This window comes from Sus scrofa, chromosome 17 (genome assembly GCF_054392235.1).
Source record: "Sus scrofa isolate SSC_HxYL_T2T_F1_AM1 chromosome 17, Sscrofa_HxYL_maternal_Yorkshire_Landrace_v2.0, whole genome shotgun sequence".
NCBI lineage: Eukaryota > Metazoa > Chordata > Mammalia > Artiodactyla > Suidae > Sus > Sus scrofa.
Genome location: NC_139399.1, coordinates 16337100 through 16358552, shown reverse-complemented (window position 1 = coordinate 16358552; position 21453 = coordinate 16337100). Strand labels below are relative to the sequence as shown.

Genomic DNA, 21453 nt, shown 5'->3' with positions numbered 1-21453 from the left:
GCTGGACTGGGGCCACAAAGATCCCTGCTGTAACCCCTAAGCCAGTGCTCAGTAGGAACATCATAATAAGTGAATGAATGAATGAAAGAATTTTTTCTTTTTTTTTTTTCAGGGCCTCACCTGGAAGTTCCCAAGCTAGGGGTCAAATCAGAGCTTCAGCTGAGGCCTACACCACAGCCACAGCAACACCAGATCCGAGCTGTATTTGTGACCTATCCTGAAGTTTGTGGTAACACCAGATCGTTAACCCACTGGGCGAGGCCAGGGATCAAACCCACATCCTCAAGGATGCCATGTCATGTTCGTAACTCACTGAGCCACCATGGGAACTCCTGAACACAGGAATTTTTACTTTTTTTTTGAGACACCAACCAAGCGATCCATCCACAAGTGATTGTATTTGATCTGTGAAGTTGAACTTGGTTTTCAATTGCTTTACACACAGAATGGGGGTACACGCACTCTTCTGTGGGGTTCTGAATAAGCATATTCAAAGCTGTTGGCTATTACCCAGGGCTCAGGTAGGGAAAACAAGATTCTGGCCTTGAACATTCTTCTCCATGAGGACGAAGAGCTCCCGACAGAGGAGAAGGTGGTGCTCGGTGTAGCAAGAACAGCAACAGGGCTGAGGTCCCTTCCAGAGGATTCCAGACAGAACCCTGGGCCTGCCGTCCGCAGAGAAGAGGGCAAGGAGAGACTGCATTTGCCTTGCTGGATGGGAGAGAGGCTCTTAGCAACTTTTTCTTTTTTTGTCTTTTTTAGGGCTGCACCTGCGGCATATGGAAATTCCCAGGCTAGGGGTCAAATTGGAGCTATCACTGACCTTCGATGCCACAGCCACAGCAACACTAGATCCAAGCCACATCTGTGACCTACACCACAGCTTGTGGCAACCCCAGATCTCTAACCCACTGAGCGAGGCCAGGGATTGAACTCACACTCGCATAGAGACAACGTCAGGTCCTTAACGTGATGAGCCACAACGGGAACTCCTCTTAGCTGATTGTTGGAGGGTTGCCTCTAAGGTCCTGTCCCTAACACTCTTCAGGAATCTCAGAACTGCCGTACCGCCAGTGCCCCTCTCTTCTAAGCACCGGGGCGGCCCTGGGAGATGGCTGGTCCTCCTGCCCTTTGCTCTGGATGCAGCCGTGATGAGGTACTTAGTCACCATGGTGATGTGATAGCTGCGCAGGGCTGCCAGGGCCTCCACACACTGGTTATAGGCTGTCAGAAGCTGGCCGTCTCCAGAGGACAGGACGTGGTCCCTCAGGGAAGGAGCCAAGTGGATTTCCTCTATGAAGGCCTTGTGGGAGGGAGGCATGTAATCCCTCATCCTGTGCAGAAAATCCGCTGAAAGAAACAATGCAGGACAATGTCATGGCTCCACGTGGAGCAAGGGGAGAGCCCGTGTGCTTTGCCAGACACGAATATGTCAATTTCAAAATAAATAAGCACAATTTAAAAGTTGAGAGTTGGGAGCTCTCATCGTTCATGGCTCAGTGGCAACGAACCCAACTAGTGTCCATGAGGATGTGGGTTTAAGCCCTGGTCTTGATAAGTGGGTTAAAGGATCCGGCACAGCCATGAGCTGTGGTGTAGGTAGCAGAAGTGGCTAGGAGCTGGCGTTGCTGTGGCTGTTGCGTAAGCCGGTGGCTATAGCTCTGATTCGATCCCTAGCCTGGGAACTTCCACATGCCAAGGGTACAGCTTTTTGGAAAAAAAAAATGAGAGAAAAAAGTTGAGAGTTAAGTTTTATTTGGGGCAAACTGAGGACTAGAGCCCAGGAGGCAGCATTTCAGCTAGCTCTGAGAAATTGCACCAGAGATACAGGGGGGAAGGTCAGTATATGTGTGATTTTGATGAAGGGGGAGGTCCACGCAACCAAGCACATGTTTTTTATTTTTATTTTTGTTTTTGTCTTTTTTGCCATTTCTAGGGCTGCTCCCGCGGCATATGGAGATTCCCAGGCCAGGGGTCGAATTGGAGCTGTAGCCACCGGCCGACGCTGGAGCCACAGCAACACGGGATCCAAGCCATGTCTGCGACCTACAGCACAGCTCATGGCAACGCCGGATCGTTAACCCACTGAGCAAGGTCAGGGATCGAACCCGCGACCTCATGGTTCCCAGTAGGATTCCTTAACCACTGTGCCACCATGGGAACTCCCCAAGCACATGCTTTATAGAAGGTCACCCCTAGCCTCGTGAAGGTCACTGCTAGTCGCAAGGAGAAAGCATCACCATGAAGGATTTTAGTGCTTTTCTAGATATGAGTGGCAAGAATTGGGCTCCTAAAATTTTGTCCTGCAAGTATCTAACTGTCTGAAGACGTGTTCTGCCACTTTTCCCAGAGCACAGAGCACCTCCCTCCTGATCCCCACCCTGAGCTCCTTCTGGGGGTTGTTAATGGTCAATAGCTGCAGTGGCTCCTGATTTAATCCGAAGAGAGGCAGATGGCAAGTGCCCATCTCCAGGTCACACATGCAGCACTAGCTGCTGCTGTTGTCCTAACCCCTCTTCCTGAGGATCTAATCCACTTTGCTGGCTCTTTGGCTTGTAGACATCAGACACTCTAATGCACATTCCTGATGGTTGACTGGATATGATGAAGGTTAAAGAGCCACACCTATCTCAGATAACTAAGGTGGAACCAGATTTACTAGCCAATGTATAAATATTTACCATCTATCAAATGCAGACAGCATATCTTGCTAGTCACAACGACAGGATATCCTGCTAGTCATAATGACACCCCACATACATGAGACGTGGACCCTTAAACTGATATGCTAAATACTCTGCTGAATTTTGTTTCTGAGTGTTTGGTTTTGGAGGGAGTGCTAAGAAAGAAGAAAGTCAGAGAGTTTCTAAGGGCAAAAAGACAAAGAATGAGCAACTGTTTCAGGAATAGCCTCCTTTTTTTCAATTTTTTATCTTTTTTTTTTTTGCCATATGGCACCTGTGGCATTATGGAAGTTCCCAGGCAAAGGGTTGAATCAGAGCTGCAGCTATGGCCTACACCATAGTCACAGCAACACCGGATTTAAGACACATCTATGGCCTACATCACAGCCACAGCAACACCACAGCTTGCAGCAATGCTGGATCCTTAACCCACTGAGCGAGGCCAGGGACCAAACCCTCATCTTCATGGATACTAGTCTGGTTCTTAACCCACTGAACCACAAAGGGAACGCCAATGAAGTCAGAAAATTGAATCAATAGATACTTGTGGGAAATAAGATAGAAGAGAGATCATTTATAAAGCCATCATGGGATTAATAGGATGTATGGTAAGTCAACTATGAACATCACCAAAAGTCCATGAAACACAATCATAGTTTTAGAGAATGGACTCTTGTGGATGAGACTGGAACCTCTGACACCAAATTCTCATCTCCCCGCCTCCGCCACCAAATCCAACTTGAAAGCTCTGTTCTAGGAAGTGCCCTTTGGCAGCAGTTGGACACTTGGCTTGATGCTAACAGGTAAGGACATGAGCCATGTCAAGGCTATAAATGGCAGGCCCCTCTTCTGGTCTAAATACTAGACATAGCTCAAGGCTGCACCATTTTTATAAGGACAGGGTTGCAGTGAAGGAGTTGACACCATTGCTAGCTATATCCAGACTTGGTGACATAGTGTCACAGACTTTGATCTCCAGATATTTTCCCCACTTTGGAGAAAGGAAGCTACTACCTAAGGATCCAAACAAAGTCACAGGGAAGAGCCAGATATTGTAGCAACATTTTAAGATTGGGAAATAAAATCCAACAGCTCTGATACTAAGTGGTTTGACACCAAACATATGGCAGGTACAATCTCCTGGTTGATCTAGAGAATATTTTCCTGACATTTTATGTATGTATGTGTGTATTGGAATGAATTGCTTTACAGTGCTGTGTGTCAGGTGTATAGCAAAGTGAATCAGTCATACATATACATATATCCATTCTTTTTCAGATGCTTTCCCCATATAGGTTATTACAGAATATTGAGTAGAGCTCCCTGTGTTATACGGTAGGTCCTTGTTTGTTGTCTATTTTATACATAGTGGTATGTATCTGTTAATCCCAAACTCCTAATTTATCCCTCTCCCCCACGTTTCCCCTTTGGTAACCATAAGTTTGTTTTCTATGTCTGTGAGTCTGCTTCTGTTTCATAAATAAGTTCATTCATATCATTTCTTAGAGTCCATGTATACATGATATCATACGGTATTTGTCTTTCCCTGTCTGACTTCCTTTAGAATGACCATCTCTGACATTTTAATTTACATTTGGATTTATCCATCGGTAAAAACACCTTGGTTCTTTCTCCAGGTAAAGGAAAAGAAAAAGAAAAATGTGTGACTTACCACTCTCCTTGCTATGACGAATCCCTAAGAATTCATCAAAGGCATGGAGCACGGTGCTCTGAGCAGCGCTGCCACCAGAATATCCCAGAGGCTCTTCAGAAACGCCCTCATACACCAACCCCGCAGGCATTGCTGGGTTATCCTTCCACCTACGCAAGAGTGCAAGTCAGAAAGAAGAAGTGGGTGCTAGGCATTGGGTGTATTTTCTGATAGGGAAACAGATGGAGCAAGAAACCAAACACGAGTCCAATGGCAATTTCAGGGCAAGAGACTGGATGTCTTTGCACGATATAAACTTGAGCATCATCTGGACCCGAACGTCAGGCCGGCCCTTCTCTTTCCTCATTTAAAGAATTGTTCCAGAGAAGCAAAGGGTATTTAGAGAGGAATCTTTTGGCATGTGTCCTATGACTTATTTATGGGAAAAATTCAGTTATGTAGGTGCAATCAGTGCTGATCAACAGGAACAATTCATTTAGGGGTTCTGGAAAAATCTTCACCCCCTCTGCCAATCTCAACCTTGATGACCTGACACCTATAACTCCATGGGTAGAGTTTTAAAAATACATGCACATGTGCACACACATACAAACCCCTTTGTCTTTTCTTAAAACAATTACAGCTATAACAGTTTTCACATTAAACTATCAGTTCTAAATACTATGTGACTTCATCATGGGAGTGCCTTTATCAAACCCTCTGTTGATGGCAAGTATTGATTATAAGAGTGGCCACAAAGAAATGCAACACAAGCATGCAGGTCACCAGAAGCTACGTCAAGGGCAGAAGAAAAGACTGGAATTGAGGCTCAGATTACATGCATTTCTTTTCCCCTTTCTCTCTCCAATCGTCTTTCCTCTTCTGAGACCCTGCTTCCATTTTTCATCTTTCTGTCTCTGATCCCCCTCTTTCTTTTTTTTCTTTTTTGGCTGCCCCCTGGCATATGGCAGTTCCTGGGCCAGAGATCAGATCTTAGCTTCAGTTGTGACCTATGTCACAGTTGCTGCAATACTGGATCCTTAACTCACTGTGCTGAGCGGGAGGTCAAACCTGCACTCCAGAGATACCGCCAATTGCATTGTGCCACAGCAGGAACTTTAAGCCCCCCTCTTTCTATCACCAATTATTTTACCCATTCAGCAGTCTGACTTTTTACAGGGCCTTGAACAATCATGGAATGTGACTCCCTAATGAGACAGAAACAGCAGCATCACAGACACATCACATCTGCACTCACAATGCTTTAGTTTCCACCTCACGTTCACATCCATTTTTTCCTCTGTCCATTCTGGAGCAGATCAAGGCAGGCTTTTTTTATTTTTGCTTTTTAGGGCAACACCCATGGCATATGGAAGTCCCCAGGCTAGGGATTGAATCGCCACAGCCACAGCCACAGCAACATGGGATCCCAGCCATGTCTCTGACCAACACCACAGCTCCCAGCAACACCAGATCCTTAACCCACTGAGTGGGGCCAGGGATTGAACCTGCGTCCTCATGGATGCTAGTCAGGTTTGTTTCTGGCTGAGCCGCAATGGGAGCTCCAAGGCAGTCATTTTTTTAAAACCCATTTCAAGGCATTAAGTCTCCAGGGCCGTATTGTTAGGGTGCGAGGGAACCAAACTTTGAAACCCAAATTTTAATTTCCTAGTTTCACTTCCCAAGACATCTGCGTGTGGATTTCTACTTCGATGAAGAACAGAATCTTTCTCTCTCCTTGTTAATGGTTTAAATAACAGGCTCTTGTGGTTTTCTCTGCTTCCTCCTGTCATTCTAACAGTTTTCTGCCAGAGAGAAGGGAAACACACACATCACCCACTGTGTGGTAAGTGAACCCAACACAATGGCCGTGCTGGTTGGTTCCGATTTTTCTCTGTAATCCTGCTGATGGTTCCACACAGGCATTTTTGCTTCCTTCTCCATGTCCTTCCCTTGGGACCACTTCAAAGTGCTGGGCCCGCTCAGAGTTCAGTCCTTAGGCTTCATACCCCTCTCACTTCCCAAGCGATCTCCTTAGCCTCCTAGAGGCTAGAGTTAGGAGCCAATTAAACCATTGTAGTGTGACTATGGACACCCCTCCCCTAAGACCAGGACCTGTCCCTTATATTCTAGACACATATGTTTAACTGCCTACTGGGTATCTCCACAGGGGTGAACATGTCCCTAACTGACCTCTCCATCCTCCCTTCCTCAGGCCAGACTTACTTCCTCCCCTTGTCTCCATCATCGGAGAAGAGAAGATGGCAGCTCCATCCTTTCAGTGGGTCTGGCCACCAACCCCAGAGTCCTATTTGATGCACCTCTTTCTCTTCCATTCTACATGCAATCCAAGGGCAGATCAATGCAAGGGCACATCCTGTCAACCTTACCTCCAGTCCACATCCAGGACCGACCCTTTCTCAATGCCTCTACGGCTCGCACCTTAGCCCACCAGCTGCGGTACCCACAGCTTCCCAAGGGCTTTCCTCCATCCACTGTCTTTCCCACCGAGAAGCTAGAGTGATGATGTGAAACTTAAGGCAGCTCATGTCATTCTTCTTCTCCAAGTTTGCCCACGCTGTTCATTACACTCAGAAAAGAAGCCAGCGAGTCCCTAGGGGATCTGGTTCCCCATCGCCTGCCTTTCTCATTCCTCCATATTTACTCCATGCTAACACTGCTGGGCTCAGTGAAGCCCTTCCTCCAACCGCTCCCACCTCAAGGTCATTGCGATCTTTGTGCCTTTTGGGTAGAACAGGGACCTGGGGGGCGTACTCCTCAATGCCTTCAAACATCTGCTTCAGGGAGTTCCCATTGTGACTCGGCAGTAATGAACCTGACTAGTAACCATGAGGATGTGGGTTGGATCCCTGGCCTCGCTCAGTGGGTTAAGGATCTGGCATTGCTGTGGCTGTGGCTGCAGCCGTAACTCCCATCTGACCCCTAGCCTGGGAACTTCCATATGCCATAAGGGTAGCCCTAAAAAGACAAAAAAAAAAAAAAAAAGTGTCTGCTTCAACATCTCTTAGAAATGCAGCATTCATAGATCACCATAAATAAATAAAAAACTTCAGCACCCACCCCTAACGCTCTGTAATGCTCTACGTCCTACCTTAAATTTCCCCCATCAATTATCGAGCATACAGGGTGATGCTTGCCTTTGTTATACTTATTTATTCATCATCTCTCTCCCATGATTAAAATGTTGGCCCCACAGGAATGCAGTTGCTGTTTTGTTTTACTGCTGCATTCCCAGCACCTAGCACTCTGCCTGGCACTTTGTAAGCCCTTGCTAGACATTTTTTAAAATTTTGTTCATTAAAGTATAGTTGATTTACAATGTTGTGTCAATTTCTCTTGTACGGCAAAGTTATCCAGTCATATATGTATGTATATACACACACACCTATTATATATATACATACATATACATTGTTTTTATCATTTTGTTTTTCATCATGGTCTAACTTGCTAAATATTTGATGAATGAATGAATGAAAAAAGCAGCATGCTATAATTAGGTATTATTTACCTAGAATAAGTAAACCCAAGTGTATTTCTTGACAAGACCTGGCCAGCTTATAAAAAGGCAAAAGATAAAACACAAGTATGAACGTTAAAAATAAATAAAAAAGTCATCTACTTTCAAAGCCCAAATTTTCCACCTCTGATGAGATTAATCTGAGGAAGGAAAATTAGATTTTTCTGAATAGCTCAAGGATTGCTCCCTTGCATTCTCAGGCCCAAACTGCTCTTTGTGAAGAAAAAGAATTATTTTCTTTTTAACTCTCTGTAAGCAAGGTTATTTTTAGCCTTTCTTAGCAGCATATTTCTAGCAAACGCATGAGAAGAGGAAGCCTCACCTCTTCCATCCACTACCTCCACCTTTCACTTTTTACTATTAAAGCAAACATGAAAGCAAAAAAACCTTAATTTCAGTTAATGTGAGTAGGAAAGCAAGCTTCTTAAAACATGTCAAGTTATGACCAATGCATTAAGATTAAAAAAATGTCTCTAAGAGTAGCATTCTCTCTCTGGAGAAATTGCAGGCCATGTGAGCAAAGAAGGAACATGCAACCATGTCTTGGGACAGCTGTTCCACAACTGTTAGAAGGAAGCTTTTAAGCTGCCGGCGAAGCCTTCATCTGCCTTGATAAGAAGAAGGAAAAAGGGCATAAATGATAGAGCTTTCCATTTATCCAGTGGGGGGCACACTGGATTTTTTTCCCTTTGACATCCAGGTGGTTTTCTAAGGTGAATACAAATGACTCTAAAGTGGTGGCCAAAGGACAAGTACTCTAAATATATATATATATATATTTTTTTCCTTTCTAGGGCTGCACCCATGGCATATGGAAATTCCCAGGCTTGAGGTGGAATCGGAGCTGCAGCTGCCGGCCTACACCACAGCCACAGCAACAAAGGATCTGAGCCAACCCCGCAACTTATGCCTCGGCTTGCAGAAACACCGGATCCCTAACTCACTGAGCTAGGCCAGAGATCGAACCCGCATCCTCAAGGTTACTAGTCGGGTTCTCAATCCGCTGAGCCTCAACAGAAACTCGGATTACTCTCAACTGAAAGAGTCACCCTCCAGTGTCTCTTGTCCTGCAGGTGGTACCCCACTCCTTTTCTCCAAGAGTGCATCCTCGCTACCTTGCTAGCCAGGGTGACTCGGAGTGTCTCTTCCTCTAGAAAGTTTCTGTCTGTTTCTCCCTTCCTAAATTGGGGGAATGTTGCAGATGCCTCATGCAGGAAGGGAGTTGAACTCTACTTACCCAGAAAGGAAGATGCGGATGACTGCATAAAATATGTCTGGATCGACATAATCTGGAGGAACAATCACATTGTAAATTTGACTACAGGCACAGAAAGCAATTGTTTCCATATGCAGGGGCCCTGCCGCCCGCCCCCACCCGGCCGCCTCCACTATCTGATCTGCACAGAAACGGAGGAACACAGCTGCGGGCGGGGGAGCAATGTTGCGACCGGAGCCCCCCTCGCGGGCGCTTTCAGAAGCATTAAACTGTTCCAAATGCTGCCCTTTTCTATTTGTGGCGCTTCCCCCTTCTGTCCTTCATAACAACAAGAAAAAGAGAGGTCAAGGCTATCTTGAAGATACTAATATTTTAAACAGACATGATATTTGCGAGGATGGGGGAAGTGGGAAGGAGAGAAGCGGAGAGAAGGAAGCTACTCTGTCAAGGCTTTAAAAAGAGCGGAAAACCGGGCCCAGGGGTGCTCACTTGAAGGCCTGCAGAGTCAGCAAGGGACAGAGGGAGTGCGTCCTGCTCAGGTCCTCCCACACCTGGTCAGATACATACTCGCCATGCTGCATTTTTTTTTTTTTTCTTTTTAGGGCCACTCCTTTAGCATATGAAAGTTCCCAAGTGAGGGGTCGAATCAGAGCTGCAGCTGCCTGCCTTCATCACAGCCACAGCCCTAGCAATGCCAGATCCAGCCTCAGCTGCAACCTATGCCACAGCTCCTAGCAACGCTGGATCTTTAACCCATTGAGGGAGGCCACGGATTGAAACCACATCCTCATGGATACTAGTTGGGTTCCTTACCACTGAGCCACAACTGGAACCCCTGAGGTGCATTCCTTAGGCTCTGCAGCTAGTTTTGAATCTGACTCAATGTGTGGGGATAATTGATTCCACTCGTTTATGAACTTGTATATAAAGGCACATGTCCTCACATTTGTAATGAGTTTCTTTTCATCACTTTTTGAAAGCTGTTCTCTATTCTTCATGCCATGGGACCCCTCTGTAACCTGGAATACCTGGAATATTTATCTCATCCAGATATCTGTCCCTTTGTTTCTTTGTTTCTTTTTTTTTTTCCTTTTAGGGCTGAACCCGCAACATATGCAGGTTCCCAGGCTAGGGACCTGTAGCTGCTGGCCTATGCCAGAGCCACAGCCACGCCAGATCCGAGCCTCGGCTCGTGGCAATGCTGGATCCTTAACCCACTGAGCGAGGCCAGGGATCAAATCTGCATCCTCATGGATGCTAGTCAGATGCACTTCCACTGAGCCACAATGGGAACTCCCCTAGATGTTGTCTTTTAAAAGATGGGACAAAACCAAGTATCAGCCTTTCCATTCAACACTCTGTTAGGAAAAAAAAAATCACAAGAAGTAAAAATCATAAGTACCATAAATGGAAAAAAGCAAAAATTATTCTCAAATAGTGTAATTTTTACATAGACACTCCAGATAATCTGCAGGTGAGCATCAGAATTAATAAGAGTGCTAGATTCAAGGTTCAAGGTTAGTATAAAATCTCAATTTCACTTTGTAAATCAGTAACAAATAGGAATTAGTTCAGTCAGGAGTTCCCGTTGTGGCTGAGTGGTTAATGAATCCAACTAGGAACCATGAGGTTGCGGGTTCGATCCCTGGCCTTGCTTAGTGGGTTAAGGATCCGGCATTGCCATGAGGTGTGGTGTAGGCCGCAGACACAGCTCAGATCCTATGTTGCTGTGGCTCTGGCATAAGCCGGTGGCTACAGCTCTGATTAGACCCCTAGCCTGGGACCCTCCATACGCCACAGGAGCGGCCCTAGAAAAGGCAAAAAGACCAAAAAAAAAAAAAAAAAAATTAGTTCAGTCAAACACCAGGTCCTTAACCCACTGAGCCATTAGGGAACTCCACAAACATCTATTTTTAATGAAACCCAAATAATGACATCTCCATAGTATCAGTTCACCTTTTCCTCCATCACACCTGTCTTGGCCCCCTTCTCTGTTTTCTCTGAGGCCCGGTGGGCTCAGGTAACTCACGTCTTCCTTCAGCCTCAGGGCTCCCCAGGGCTCCCGAGTGCTGTCACATTCTCTCTGCTCATCTGTGACAATGTCCCATGTGCTGGACTTTTTCTCTGGGCCCTATTTCTGAGTCTTTCCCAGTCTGTGCTCTATCCCACAAAAATGCTAAGTACAAGTTTTTACTGAAGAGAAATGACTGGCACTAATTTAATGTTTTACCCAACTTATCATATTTAAGGAGGAAAAGTCAAATGATCATTTCACTAGATGTGAGATTATGTTGATGTAGAAGTTTTTCAATAGATATAAATAACCCATTTATGATTAAAATAAGCAAAAAGTTTAGCTAATTAGAAACAGGAGGGAACATCCTTAAACTGATAAAAGGAAACCAGAGAAAGCCTATAGTACATATTATACTTAATATTGAAATGTTAAAAACAAATCTTTTAAAATATGGGACAGGGAAGTTCCTGTGGTGGCTCAGCAGTAATGAGCCCAACTAGTGTCCATGAGGATGTGGGTTCGATCCCTGGCCTTGCTGAGTGGGTTAAGGATCTGGCATTGCCGTGAGCTGTGTGGTGTATGCTTAGATCCCGTGCTGCTGTGGCTGTGGCATGGGCTGGCAGCTGGCAGCTATAGCTCCTAATTGACCCCTAGCCTGGGAACCTCCATATGCCACAGGGGCTGCCCTAAAAAGCAAAAAATAAAAATAAAATAAAATGTGGGACAAAACCAAGTATCAGAACTTCCATTTAACGCAGCGTTAGGCATCTTTGCCTGAAGAATAAGAAAACAAATTAAAAGAAATAAAAGCCAAAAGTATCATAAATGGAAATAAAATATTCTCAAATAATATAATTTCTACACAGAAAACCCTGATAATTTGCACGTGATTATTACAATTAATGAGTGTTGGAGTTCCCACTGTGGCTCAGCCAAAACGAATCTGACTCGCATCCATGAGGACGCGGGTTCGATCCCAGGCCTTGCTCAGTGGGTTAAGGATCCAGTGTTGCCATGAGCTGTGGTGTAGGTCGCAGAAGTGGCTCAGATCCCACATTGCTATGGCTGTGGCGTAGGCCTGCAGCTGTAGCTCCGATTCAACCCCTAGCCTGGGAACCTTCATATGCCTCGGGTGTGGCTCTAAAAAGACAAATGAAGTAAAGTAAAATAAAATCATAACAATTAATGAGTGTTTATCAAAGTGCTAGATTCAAGGTTAATATTAAAAATCAATTTCATTCTACAAACCAGGAACAAACAGGAAGTACTTAAGTCAAAAGATACGTAGTCACTAGAAACAAAAATATGCCGTAACCATGAATAAAGCAGAAAATATCGAAATCTCTTATCTTGAAAGAAATTAAAGAAATTTAAGAAAAGTGTGTCCTTTCCTTGCTCATGGACAAGAAAACTCAGTATCAATATCTAAGAGAAGATGGAAGTTCCTGTTGTGGCTCAGTGGTTAACAAACCCAACTAGGATCCATGAGGATGCGGGTTTGATCCCTGGCCTTGCTCAGTGGGTTAAGGATCTGGCATTGCCATGAGCTGTGGTGTTGGTCACAGACAGGGCTCAGAGTCTGCATTGCCATGGCTGTGGTGTAGGTGGGCAGCTGTAGCTCTGATTCACCCTGAGCCTGGGAACTTCCATGTGCCATGGGTGTGGCCCTAAAAAAACAAAAGACCAAAAGAAAAGAAAAGAAAAAAAAAAACCTAAGAGAAGAACTGTGTGGAAAGAAGAGTTTTCTAACTAGATAAATTTCAGGCCATGTGACAAAAGAAGCATACAAAGACATGACTTAAGGGTCATGCTTGGTGCAGTGGGTTAAGGATTCAGTGTTGCTGCAGCTGTGGTGTAGGTTGCAGCTGCAGCTCAGTTTCAACCCTGGTTCAGGAAGTTCCATTTGCTGCAGGTATGGCCAAAATTAAAAAAAAAAAAAAAGACACAACTTAGGGGAACATGTTAATGTGTTTATGTTAGTCTCCATCTCTCCACCTGCCTTGATGGTAAGACGGATCAGTTATAATATCAAAATCATGTAACTTGTCTCCAAATTAATACACAACCTGCATGGAATTTGAGCAAAATCCCTCACAGATATGTTTATTGGAACTTGCCAAGCTAATTCTAAGTTTAGATGAAAGGCAGAGTCAAAGATAGAACAGGTGTCCCTGGAGAAGACGAGGACGGTGAGGATGAGGGGAGTTTCTCTACTGGAAAAGGAGAACTCTTACGAAGCTGCAATTCTCGGAAGACAGATGGCATTGTGATACAAAAGATCTTATTTATAAAACAGAAAAACACTCACAGATTTCAAAATCAAACATATGGTTATGGGGAAGCCTTGGGGGAAGGCATAAATGGGGAGGATGGGATAAATGCATACACATTACTCTATGTAAAATAGATACCTAACCAGGACCTACTGCACAGCACAGTACTCAATGGTGTGTCATAACCTGTATGGGAAAAAAGAATGGCTACGTGTATATGTGTAATTGATCCACTTTACTGTACACCTGAAACTAATACAACATTGTAATACAACATTGTATATCCAACTCTACTCCAATAAAAAAAATTTAAGAAAAGACAGATGGTATTTTTGCAGGGCAAGACAAACAGAGAATGAAACTGAATAGGAAGCCTGGAAACAGATTCAGTCATTTAAGAAAATCTGGGAGTTCCCTTGGTGGTGCAGCAGAAATGAATCTGACTAGTATCCATGAGGATGCGGGTTCGATCCCTGGCCTTGCTCAGTGGGTTGGGCATCCAGCATTGCTGTGGCTGTGGTGTAGGCCTGCGGATGCAGCTCCAATTCCATTCCTAGCCTGGGAACTTCCTTATGCCTCTGGTGCCACCCTACAAAGGAAAGGAAGAAAGGAAGAAAGGAAGGAAGAAAGAAGGAAAGAAAGAAAAAGAGAAAGAAAGAAAGAAAGAAAGAAAGAGAGAGAGAAAAAAAGAAAGAAAGAAAAAAAGAAAGAATGAAAGAGAGAGGAAGTAAGGAAGGAAGTGAAAGAAAGAAAATCTGATGTAAGACTGGGCTAATATTGTAGATTAGTGATTATTCGTGGACAGGAAGTTGAATTTATTTCCTGTGTCACACTATGTATAGATAATAATTTATGTGTAATAAGGGCAGAAATGTGAAAGGCAAACAACAATTTCTGAGGAAAATATAGAAAAACCGATTTATGACCTGTGATCATGAAATAATAACCAAGACTTCTGAAACATGGACTTTTACAAAAGAAATGATACATGCTTTTGACTATATTTAAATTAAGAACTTCTGCTTTCAAAAGGCAGAAATAAGACAAACCACAACATTTGCAATGCATAACACAAAAAATCACCCTCCCGAATGTCCTAAAAAATAACATTAAAACTAAAAGATAAAAGACATTTGCAAAAATAAGGAAAGCCACGCATTTCACAAAACAGGGGTGTGAGTGGTGAGCACATAGGAGCACACACACACAGACACACACACTCACAGAAGAGCGTTAACGCATGAGGGATCAGAAATGCAAGAGTAACATATTCATTATGGCAGAATAAGAGTTTTCTTTTTCTTTTTTTTTTTTTTTGATCTTTTTGCCATTTCTTGGGCCGCTCCCCACGGCATATGGTGTTCCCAGGCTAGGGGTCCAATCGGAGCTGTAGCCACTGGCCTACGCCAGAGCCACAGCAATGCAGGATCCAAGCCGCATCTGTAACCTACACCACAGCTCACGGCAACGCCGGATCCTTAACCCACTGAGCAAGGGCAAGGACCGAACCCACAACCTCATGGTTCCTAGTCGGATTCGTTAACCACTGCACCACGACGGGAACTCCCAGACGTTACTTCAGACCATCACTCGTGGATAAGAAGCCTTTGTAGAAGTCCAAGAGTCGAGTGGAGAAGTTCCAGCACACCACTGGAACAACAACAACAAAAATTCCTTATTAGGAGTTTCTGTTGTGCCTCAGCAGATTAAGAATCTGATTAGTATCCATGAGGCTACAGATTCGATCCCTGGCTTTGCTCAGTGTGTAAAGGATCCAGCATTGCCGTGAGCGGCGGCATAGGTCACAGATGTGTGGCTCTGTTACAGTGTTGCTGTGGCTATGGCATAGGCCTCAGCTGCAGCTTCAATTCAACTCCTGGCCTGGGAACTTCCATATGCCCAAGGTATGGCCCTAAAGAGGGAAAAAAAAAAAATCTAAGATTGGATGCATCTAAGACAGATTTCACTTTACCCACAGTGCCCCTTGCCCAGCGCAGCACAGTTCAGCATCAAGACAGACCTCTTCAGCCTGTGATTTTTCCCACAAGGGAAAGTGAGAGCTCGTGAGTGCCTGGCTTCCCCAACTGCATGAAATGCAGCCAAAGAGACCCACTTCTTTCTCATCCCATCCCAGATACTGGCTTGTGCTCCTTGCACGAGGGGTGGGGGGTGACCAGGAGGGTGTCAGATGGGGCTGTTGGAAGGCATTAAAGGGACAGAGACATTAAAGTGTTCACAGACTCCATCAAGAAAACTGCCCCTGAGGTTCTTGCTGTGGCCCAATGGGATAGGCTTGGGAGCGCTGGGACACAGGTTCGATCCCTGGCCCGCTGCAGTGGGTTAAGGATCTGGCATTGTAGCAGCTGTGTCTTAAGTCTCAACTGAATCTGGGATCTGATCCCTGGCTCAGGAAATCCATATGTCTTGGGGTGGCCAAAAAAGGAAAAAAAAAAAAAAGCAAAAAACCCCAAGCCCCCAAAAATCCCACCGCTGAGCCTCTGGGGATACCTCGCCTGTGGATTCCCCCCAGCTAACCCAGACCCCTACTGCTCAGAGTGCCTCACCCACACACCCCATAGGGTGACAAGAGTGCACCTTTGCCCAGCACAGGCAGCAGGACTCTGTGGGGCTGAGAGAAAGCAAACAAACCTGAGCTTTCAGCACTGCCTCCTTCCCCTCCCCACCCCAAAAAGCAAAGCCTGGCTTTGCAGGATCAAAAGAAGGCATGCACAGTTGGGATTAGGAGTTCTGCCACAAGAGGGGGCAAGAAGAGTGGAGCAGGCGCATCCGCAGAAGGTCTGAAAAAGCCTCAGAAGCCCTAACAGGGCTGAGGGAAGGTGTTTCTCTCCTGAAAGTGGTCCGTAAAGGCTGGAGGAGGTGAGCGCTTCTTCCAAGGTAAAGTCATTTAACACAAGACTTCAAGAAACAAACAAGAAAAAATCCAGTAAACTTGCTACCATCAAAGGAACAAAATAATTTTCCACTAACTGACCCTGAAGAAATGCGGATCTGGGATTTGCCCAACAAAGAATTCAAAATATCTGTTTTAAGACAGCTCAGTGAACTACAACACACAAAGATCCCATTCAATGAAATCAGTAAGGCCACACATGAACAAAAGGAGAAGTTTAACAGAAAACTCAAACTTAAATGGAAGTTTAAAGTTGGAAATTATTTTAAAAAATCAAACAGAAAGGCTGGAGCTGTAGAATACAATGAATAAAAAGAGAAAACAACAACAACAACAACAACAAAAAACAAAAACCCACAAAGTGAATCAAGCAGAAGAAAAAAATCTGCAGGAAGTCTCCCTGGGGTGCAGTGGGTTAAGGATCTGGCATTGCTGCAGCTGTGGTGCAGTTACAATTGTGATTTGGGTTCGATTCCTGGTCCAGAATCTTCCACCTGCCGCTGGTAGGGCCAAACATTTTTCTTTTTTTAAAGATATCTAAAGAAAAAGAAAGAATCCCTGAGGTAGAAGATTGGAACTTATTTATTTAATTAGAAGGGAACAATGAAAACAATGCAAAAGGGTAAAGAAAGCTTACATGACTCTGGGATTCCATTAGGAGAAACGACGTAACAGTTATTGCAGTCCTAGCTGAGGGGAGAGGGCAAAAGAGCAGAAAGCTTACTTTAAGTAACGATGGCTGAGAATTTTTCAAAACTGGAAGAGCCTTGGATGTCCAAGTTCATGAATCTCATAGCTCCCCAAACATATTCAACCAAAGGGAGGTATTCTCCAAGACAGGCGTCAAAAATCAAAAACAGGAGTTCCCGTTGTGGCTCAGTGGAAAAAAATCTAACAAGTATCCATGAGGACGTAGGTTGATCCCTGGCTTTGCTCAGTGGGTTAAGGATCCGGCATTGCTGTGAGCTGTGGTGTAGGTCGCAGACGTGGCTTGGATCTGGCGTTGCTATGGCTGTGGTGTAAGCTGGCAGCTGTAGCTCAGATTCGACCCCTAGCCTGGGAACCTCCATATGATGCAGGTGCGGCCCTAAAAAGACAAACAAAACAAAACAAAAAACAGGAGTTCCCATCGTGGCTGAGCAGGTGAAGAACCCAACATTGTCTCCTTGAGGATTCAAGTCAATCCCTGGCCTCACTCAGTGGGTGAAGGATATGAAGTATTGCCTCCAGCTGCAGTGTAGGTCATAGATGCGTCTTAAAGATCTGGCATTGCCATGGCTATAGCATAAGTTGGCAGCTTCGGCTCCTCTGATTCGATCCCTAGTCCAGGAACTTCCGTATGCTGCAGGTGTAGCCCTAAAAAGAAAAAAAAAATATTCAAAAACAAAGAGGAATTCCCTAGCGGCTCAGCTGATGAAAAATCTAGCCTTGCCACTGACATGGCTTGGGTCACTGTTGTGGCACAGTTTCGAATGAATAAAGCTAATTATATTAAATGTGCATGACTGAGATTTCAAACTAATAAGTCACTTGTTGAACAAGTTGGTGCTAGTTAGTAAAAGTGAAGATTCACAGATATTCCCAAGAACATACCACGTGCCCTGTGCATGACCATTTGTACCACTGTTGCTTATCATAGCAAATCCAAACCAAACCAAGCAAATCAAAAAAAGAAATAAAGAGAATAATATTATTTTTATACAAAAAGATGCTATATGGCAGTGAAACTGTCCTACCTCTATAAGACTAATGTTGATAACCCTTAGTGAAATAAGCAAGTTACAGGAAAAAATATATACGTTTTAATTCTTTGTATATAAAGTTCAAAAATAGAGATAAATATGCAGTTTAGGAATAATTCTTTTTTTTCAATTAGGTCTTTTTTATTTTTGACCACGCCCATGGCCTGCAGAAGTTCCCAGGCCAGCAATCAAACCTGAGCCATGGCAGTGACAATGCCAGATCTTTAACTGCTGGGCCACCAGGGAACTCCAGAAATAGTTCTTAAATAGTGAAATTATTCAGAAGTCAAAGTAAATGATTACTGTCATAATCAGGATGATGGTAACCAGGAGACATGTTTAGATAACGAAATTGGAAAGTTTCACACAAAAGTTTTCTGAGTTTGTGCTTAGTATTTCTTAAGTTGGAGGGTATAAGGGAGTTTATTTTACAATTTTTCTATATAGTCAATATTCTGTATGGTAGGTAGAAGAGATAGTTCATTTAAAAAAAGATGCTATGGGAGCTCCCATTATGGCTCAGTGGAAATGAATCTGACTAGCATCCATGAGGACGCAGGTTCGATCCCTGGCCTTGCTCAGTGGGTTAAGGATCCGGCGTTGCCCTGAGTTGTGGTGTAGGTCACAGACACAGCTCGGATCTGATGTTGCTGTGGTATAGGCTGGCAGCTACAGCTCCAACTGGACCCTTAGCCTGGGAACCTCCATATGCCACAGGTGCATCCCTAAAAAGACAAAAAGACCAAAAAAAAATTTTTTTTTTTTGAATTAAAAAAGAATCTAGGATCCAGAGTGGTATTAAGAGAGTCTGAGCTGGAATCCCATCTTCTGGTTTTGCATCCTACTCTTTTCCATTCCCCAAGCTGAACTCTCTGGGAGAACTTTCAACCACACTAGTAGGGAATGTATTGGGGCAGCTGACTCTGAACCCCTGTTCAGAGAATAGCGGGTAGAGGACATCTATTAAGATGGGGTGGGGAGGGTTGAGAGCCACAAAAGTGCACTTGCTTCTGGATCTGCTTTGTGTACGCTTTGGCTAAGAAGGCAATCCTTGAAAGCCAGAGACATTATCCTACAGGCAACACAGAAGATCCAAGAACACACCTAAGATCAGCCTCCCCCCTTCCCTTCCACGTGTCTTCCTAGAGGGATGGGAAAAGGGTACCACGACTGCAACATCCATCCTGATGCCCAAGCCCAGGTGTCTTTACTGCCCAGCTAGACAGCTTCCAAAAGTTTCTGTTGATGTTGTTCAGCCAAACATAGGATAGTTAGGTCTCTTTTGCTGTTAAATCTAAGTGAATCTCAAGAAAAACACAATGTCTGCTTTTGATTAGGATACATGCGCTTCATGCAAATTTTGTCATAAGGATTATCTTTGTTTCCCTTAGGAAACTTGCTTTTTGAAAACTTTTCAGGGGTAGGGGATTTAGGTTTTATATGGAGAAATGGTCTTTAAACGAAGCAAAACTCAGCATATCCTGGCTTTGGGTCAGTATGAACACTACAGACCCAGAATTACTGCAGCAATTTCACATTACATTATTAGCGTTAGCATTCAATATGGTTCTGTTCAGGGAAGTAATTCAGCACTGTGCTAGTACCGATCCCCCCAAAAAAGCACAGTGGGTGCATAATCGAACTATGTATCCATTGACCATGACCACCAGACTGTATCTTTTTTTGTGTAATTTCCACTTTTAAAGCCACCTATTTCCACTGGGTGTCTCACTATCACTTTAAATATGACTTGTCTCAAAGCAAGTATTGCATCCTTCCCTCGAATTCCCTATTTCCTTTGAAAATCAATCTACCAACCAATCAGAATTCGATTCAATCTTCTAAATAACAAATTTTTGCAAGAGGCACCATGAATTTTCTGCTAAAGTATACATGATTTATAATGTTCTGTCAATTTCTGTTGTACAGCAAATTTGACCCAGTCATACATATATATATCCTTTTTCTCATACTATCCTCCATCATGTTCTATCCCAAGAGATTGGGTAGAATTCCCTTGCTGTACAGCAGGACGTCATTGCTTATCCATTCTAAATGGAATAGTTTGCATCTACTAACCCCTGACTCCCAGTCCATGCCACTCCCCCCCTCTCCCTCTTGGCAACCACACGTTTCTTCCCCATGTCTGCGAGTCTATTTTGCTTCGTTTCCTTTCCCTGTTTTTCTTTTCTTTTTTAATAAAGTATAGTTGATTTACAATGTTCTGTCAATTTCTGATAGACAGCAAAGTGACCCAGTTATACATATATATGCTTTCTTTTCCCCATATTATCTTATTTGTGGTCTATCACAAGTGGTTGGATATGGCATCATGATTTTTTTAATCAGCTTTGAAATCCAGTACATCCTTGACACCTCAGATCACACCTAAGCTCTGCTCACCCTCAGTCCTTCTTCTTGAGGTCTTTTGTTTATTTCTTCTGCTACTGCCACTGTTCCCTCCTGTCCCCTATTCCTGGGATTGGAAGCACTGCTGATAGGGTTTAAACAGCCATCAGAGCCTGGATGAGACCAGAGCTTCAATCTAGGTATAAAAAGGAGTTAACTAGGCAGAGGAGGAGTTGGGAAGAATGAAGCAGAAGAAACAGTGAAAACACAAGCCTTAAAGTGGAAATGGGTCTTCCCAGGAACTTTAAAAGCTAGTGATGGAAAGAACGAGTGAAGGGAAATATGATGTGAAGTAAATTAAAATGAAAAGAGACTGCAGTCAGATCATGCTGGATCCTGCATAATGGGGTTAAGGATTTTTGTCTTACCCTTAGAGTAATGGGTAAACTAGTGCTGTTGCACTGAAATATAATGAGATGGACACATGTAGATTTACATTTTCTAGTTGTCATATATCCAAAGGTAAAACATGGAAAAAATTAATATCAATACAATATTTTAGTTTTATCAAGGGTTCAGTGGCCATACTGGAATTTGCCAGGATGGAAACCAAAGAGTTTTAAGAGGAAAAGTGATGCAACCCAATTTGCACATCCAAAAGTCGATTCAGGCTTCTGTGCAGAGAGTGGATTAGACTAGGTAAAGGGCAGATGAGAGACAATTAGAAGGCTACTGCAGGAGTCCAGGCAGCAGATGATGATGGCCATGTGAAGAGTAAGTGATGGTGGGATCGGAAAAGAAGAGATGCAAACGGTACTCCAGAAAGAGGTTCCCATTTGTGGTTATGTAGTGCTATGTTACCTGGACCTATCCTTCTACTAAAAACAAACCAAAAAAGCTGGATAAATATGAAAACATTCTAAAGGCAATCAAAGAGCTGAAAAGATAGCAAAGACCCACCAAGCAAAAGCCTTATAAGAAAAAGCAGGCATCCAGGGAGGCAGAGAATAAGACTGGTAAAGACACTTTGCCAATCCAGGTTCACCCGGGCTCTGGTCTAATGGTGTCT

At 43.9% G+C, this 21453-nt stretch overlaps 1 protein-coding gene across 4 annotated transcripts in view; it reads right to left on the bottom strand.

Moving 5' to 3' along the window:
- Positions 1-379: 379 nt before the first annotated feature.
- Positions 380-21453, bottom strand: part of IDO2 (indoleamine 2,3-dioxygenase 2) — a 66592-nt gene continuing 45518 nt past the window's right edge. For all 4 annotated transcript variants that reach the window (XM_021077735.2, XM_085004252.1, XM_021077738.2 and 1 more), the window contains 3 exons: positions 9114-9165; positions 4357-4505; positions 380-1350 (listed from right to left, as the gene is read on the bottom strand). In XM_021077735.2, the coding sequence (XP_020933394.2) occupies positions 965-1350; positions 4357-4505; positions 9114-9165 (587 nt within the window). In that variant the 3' untranslated portion in view covers positions 380-964. The remainder of the gene's footprint in view (positions 1351-4356; positions 4506-9113; positions 9166-21453) is intronic.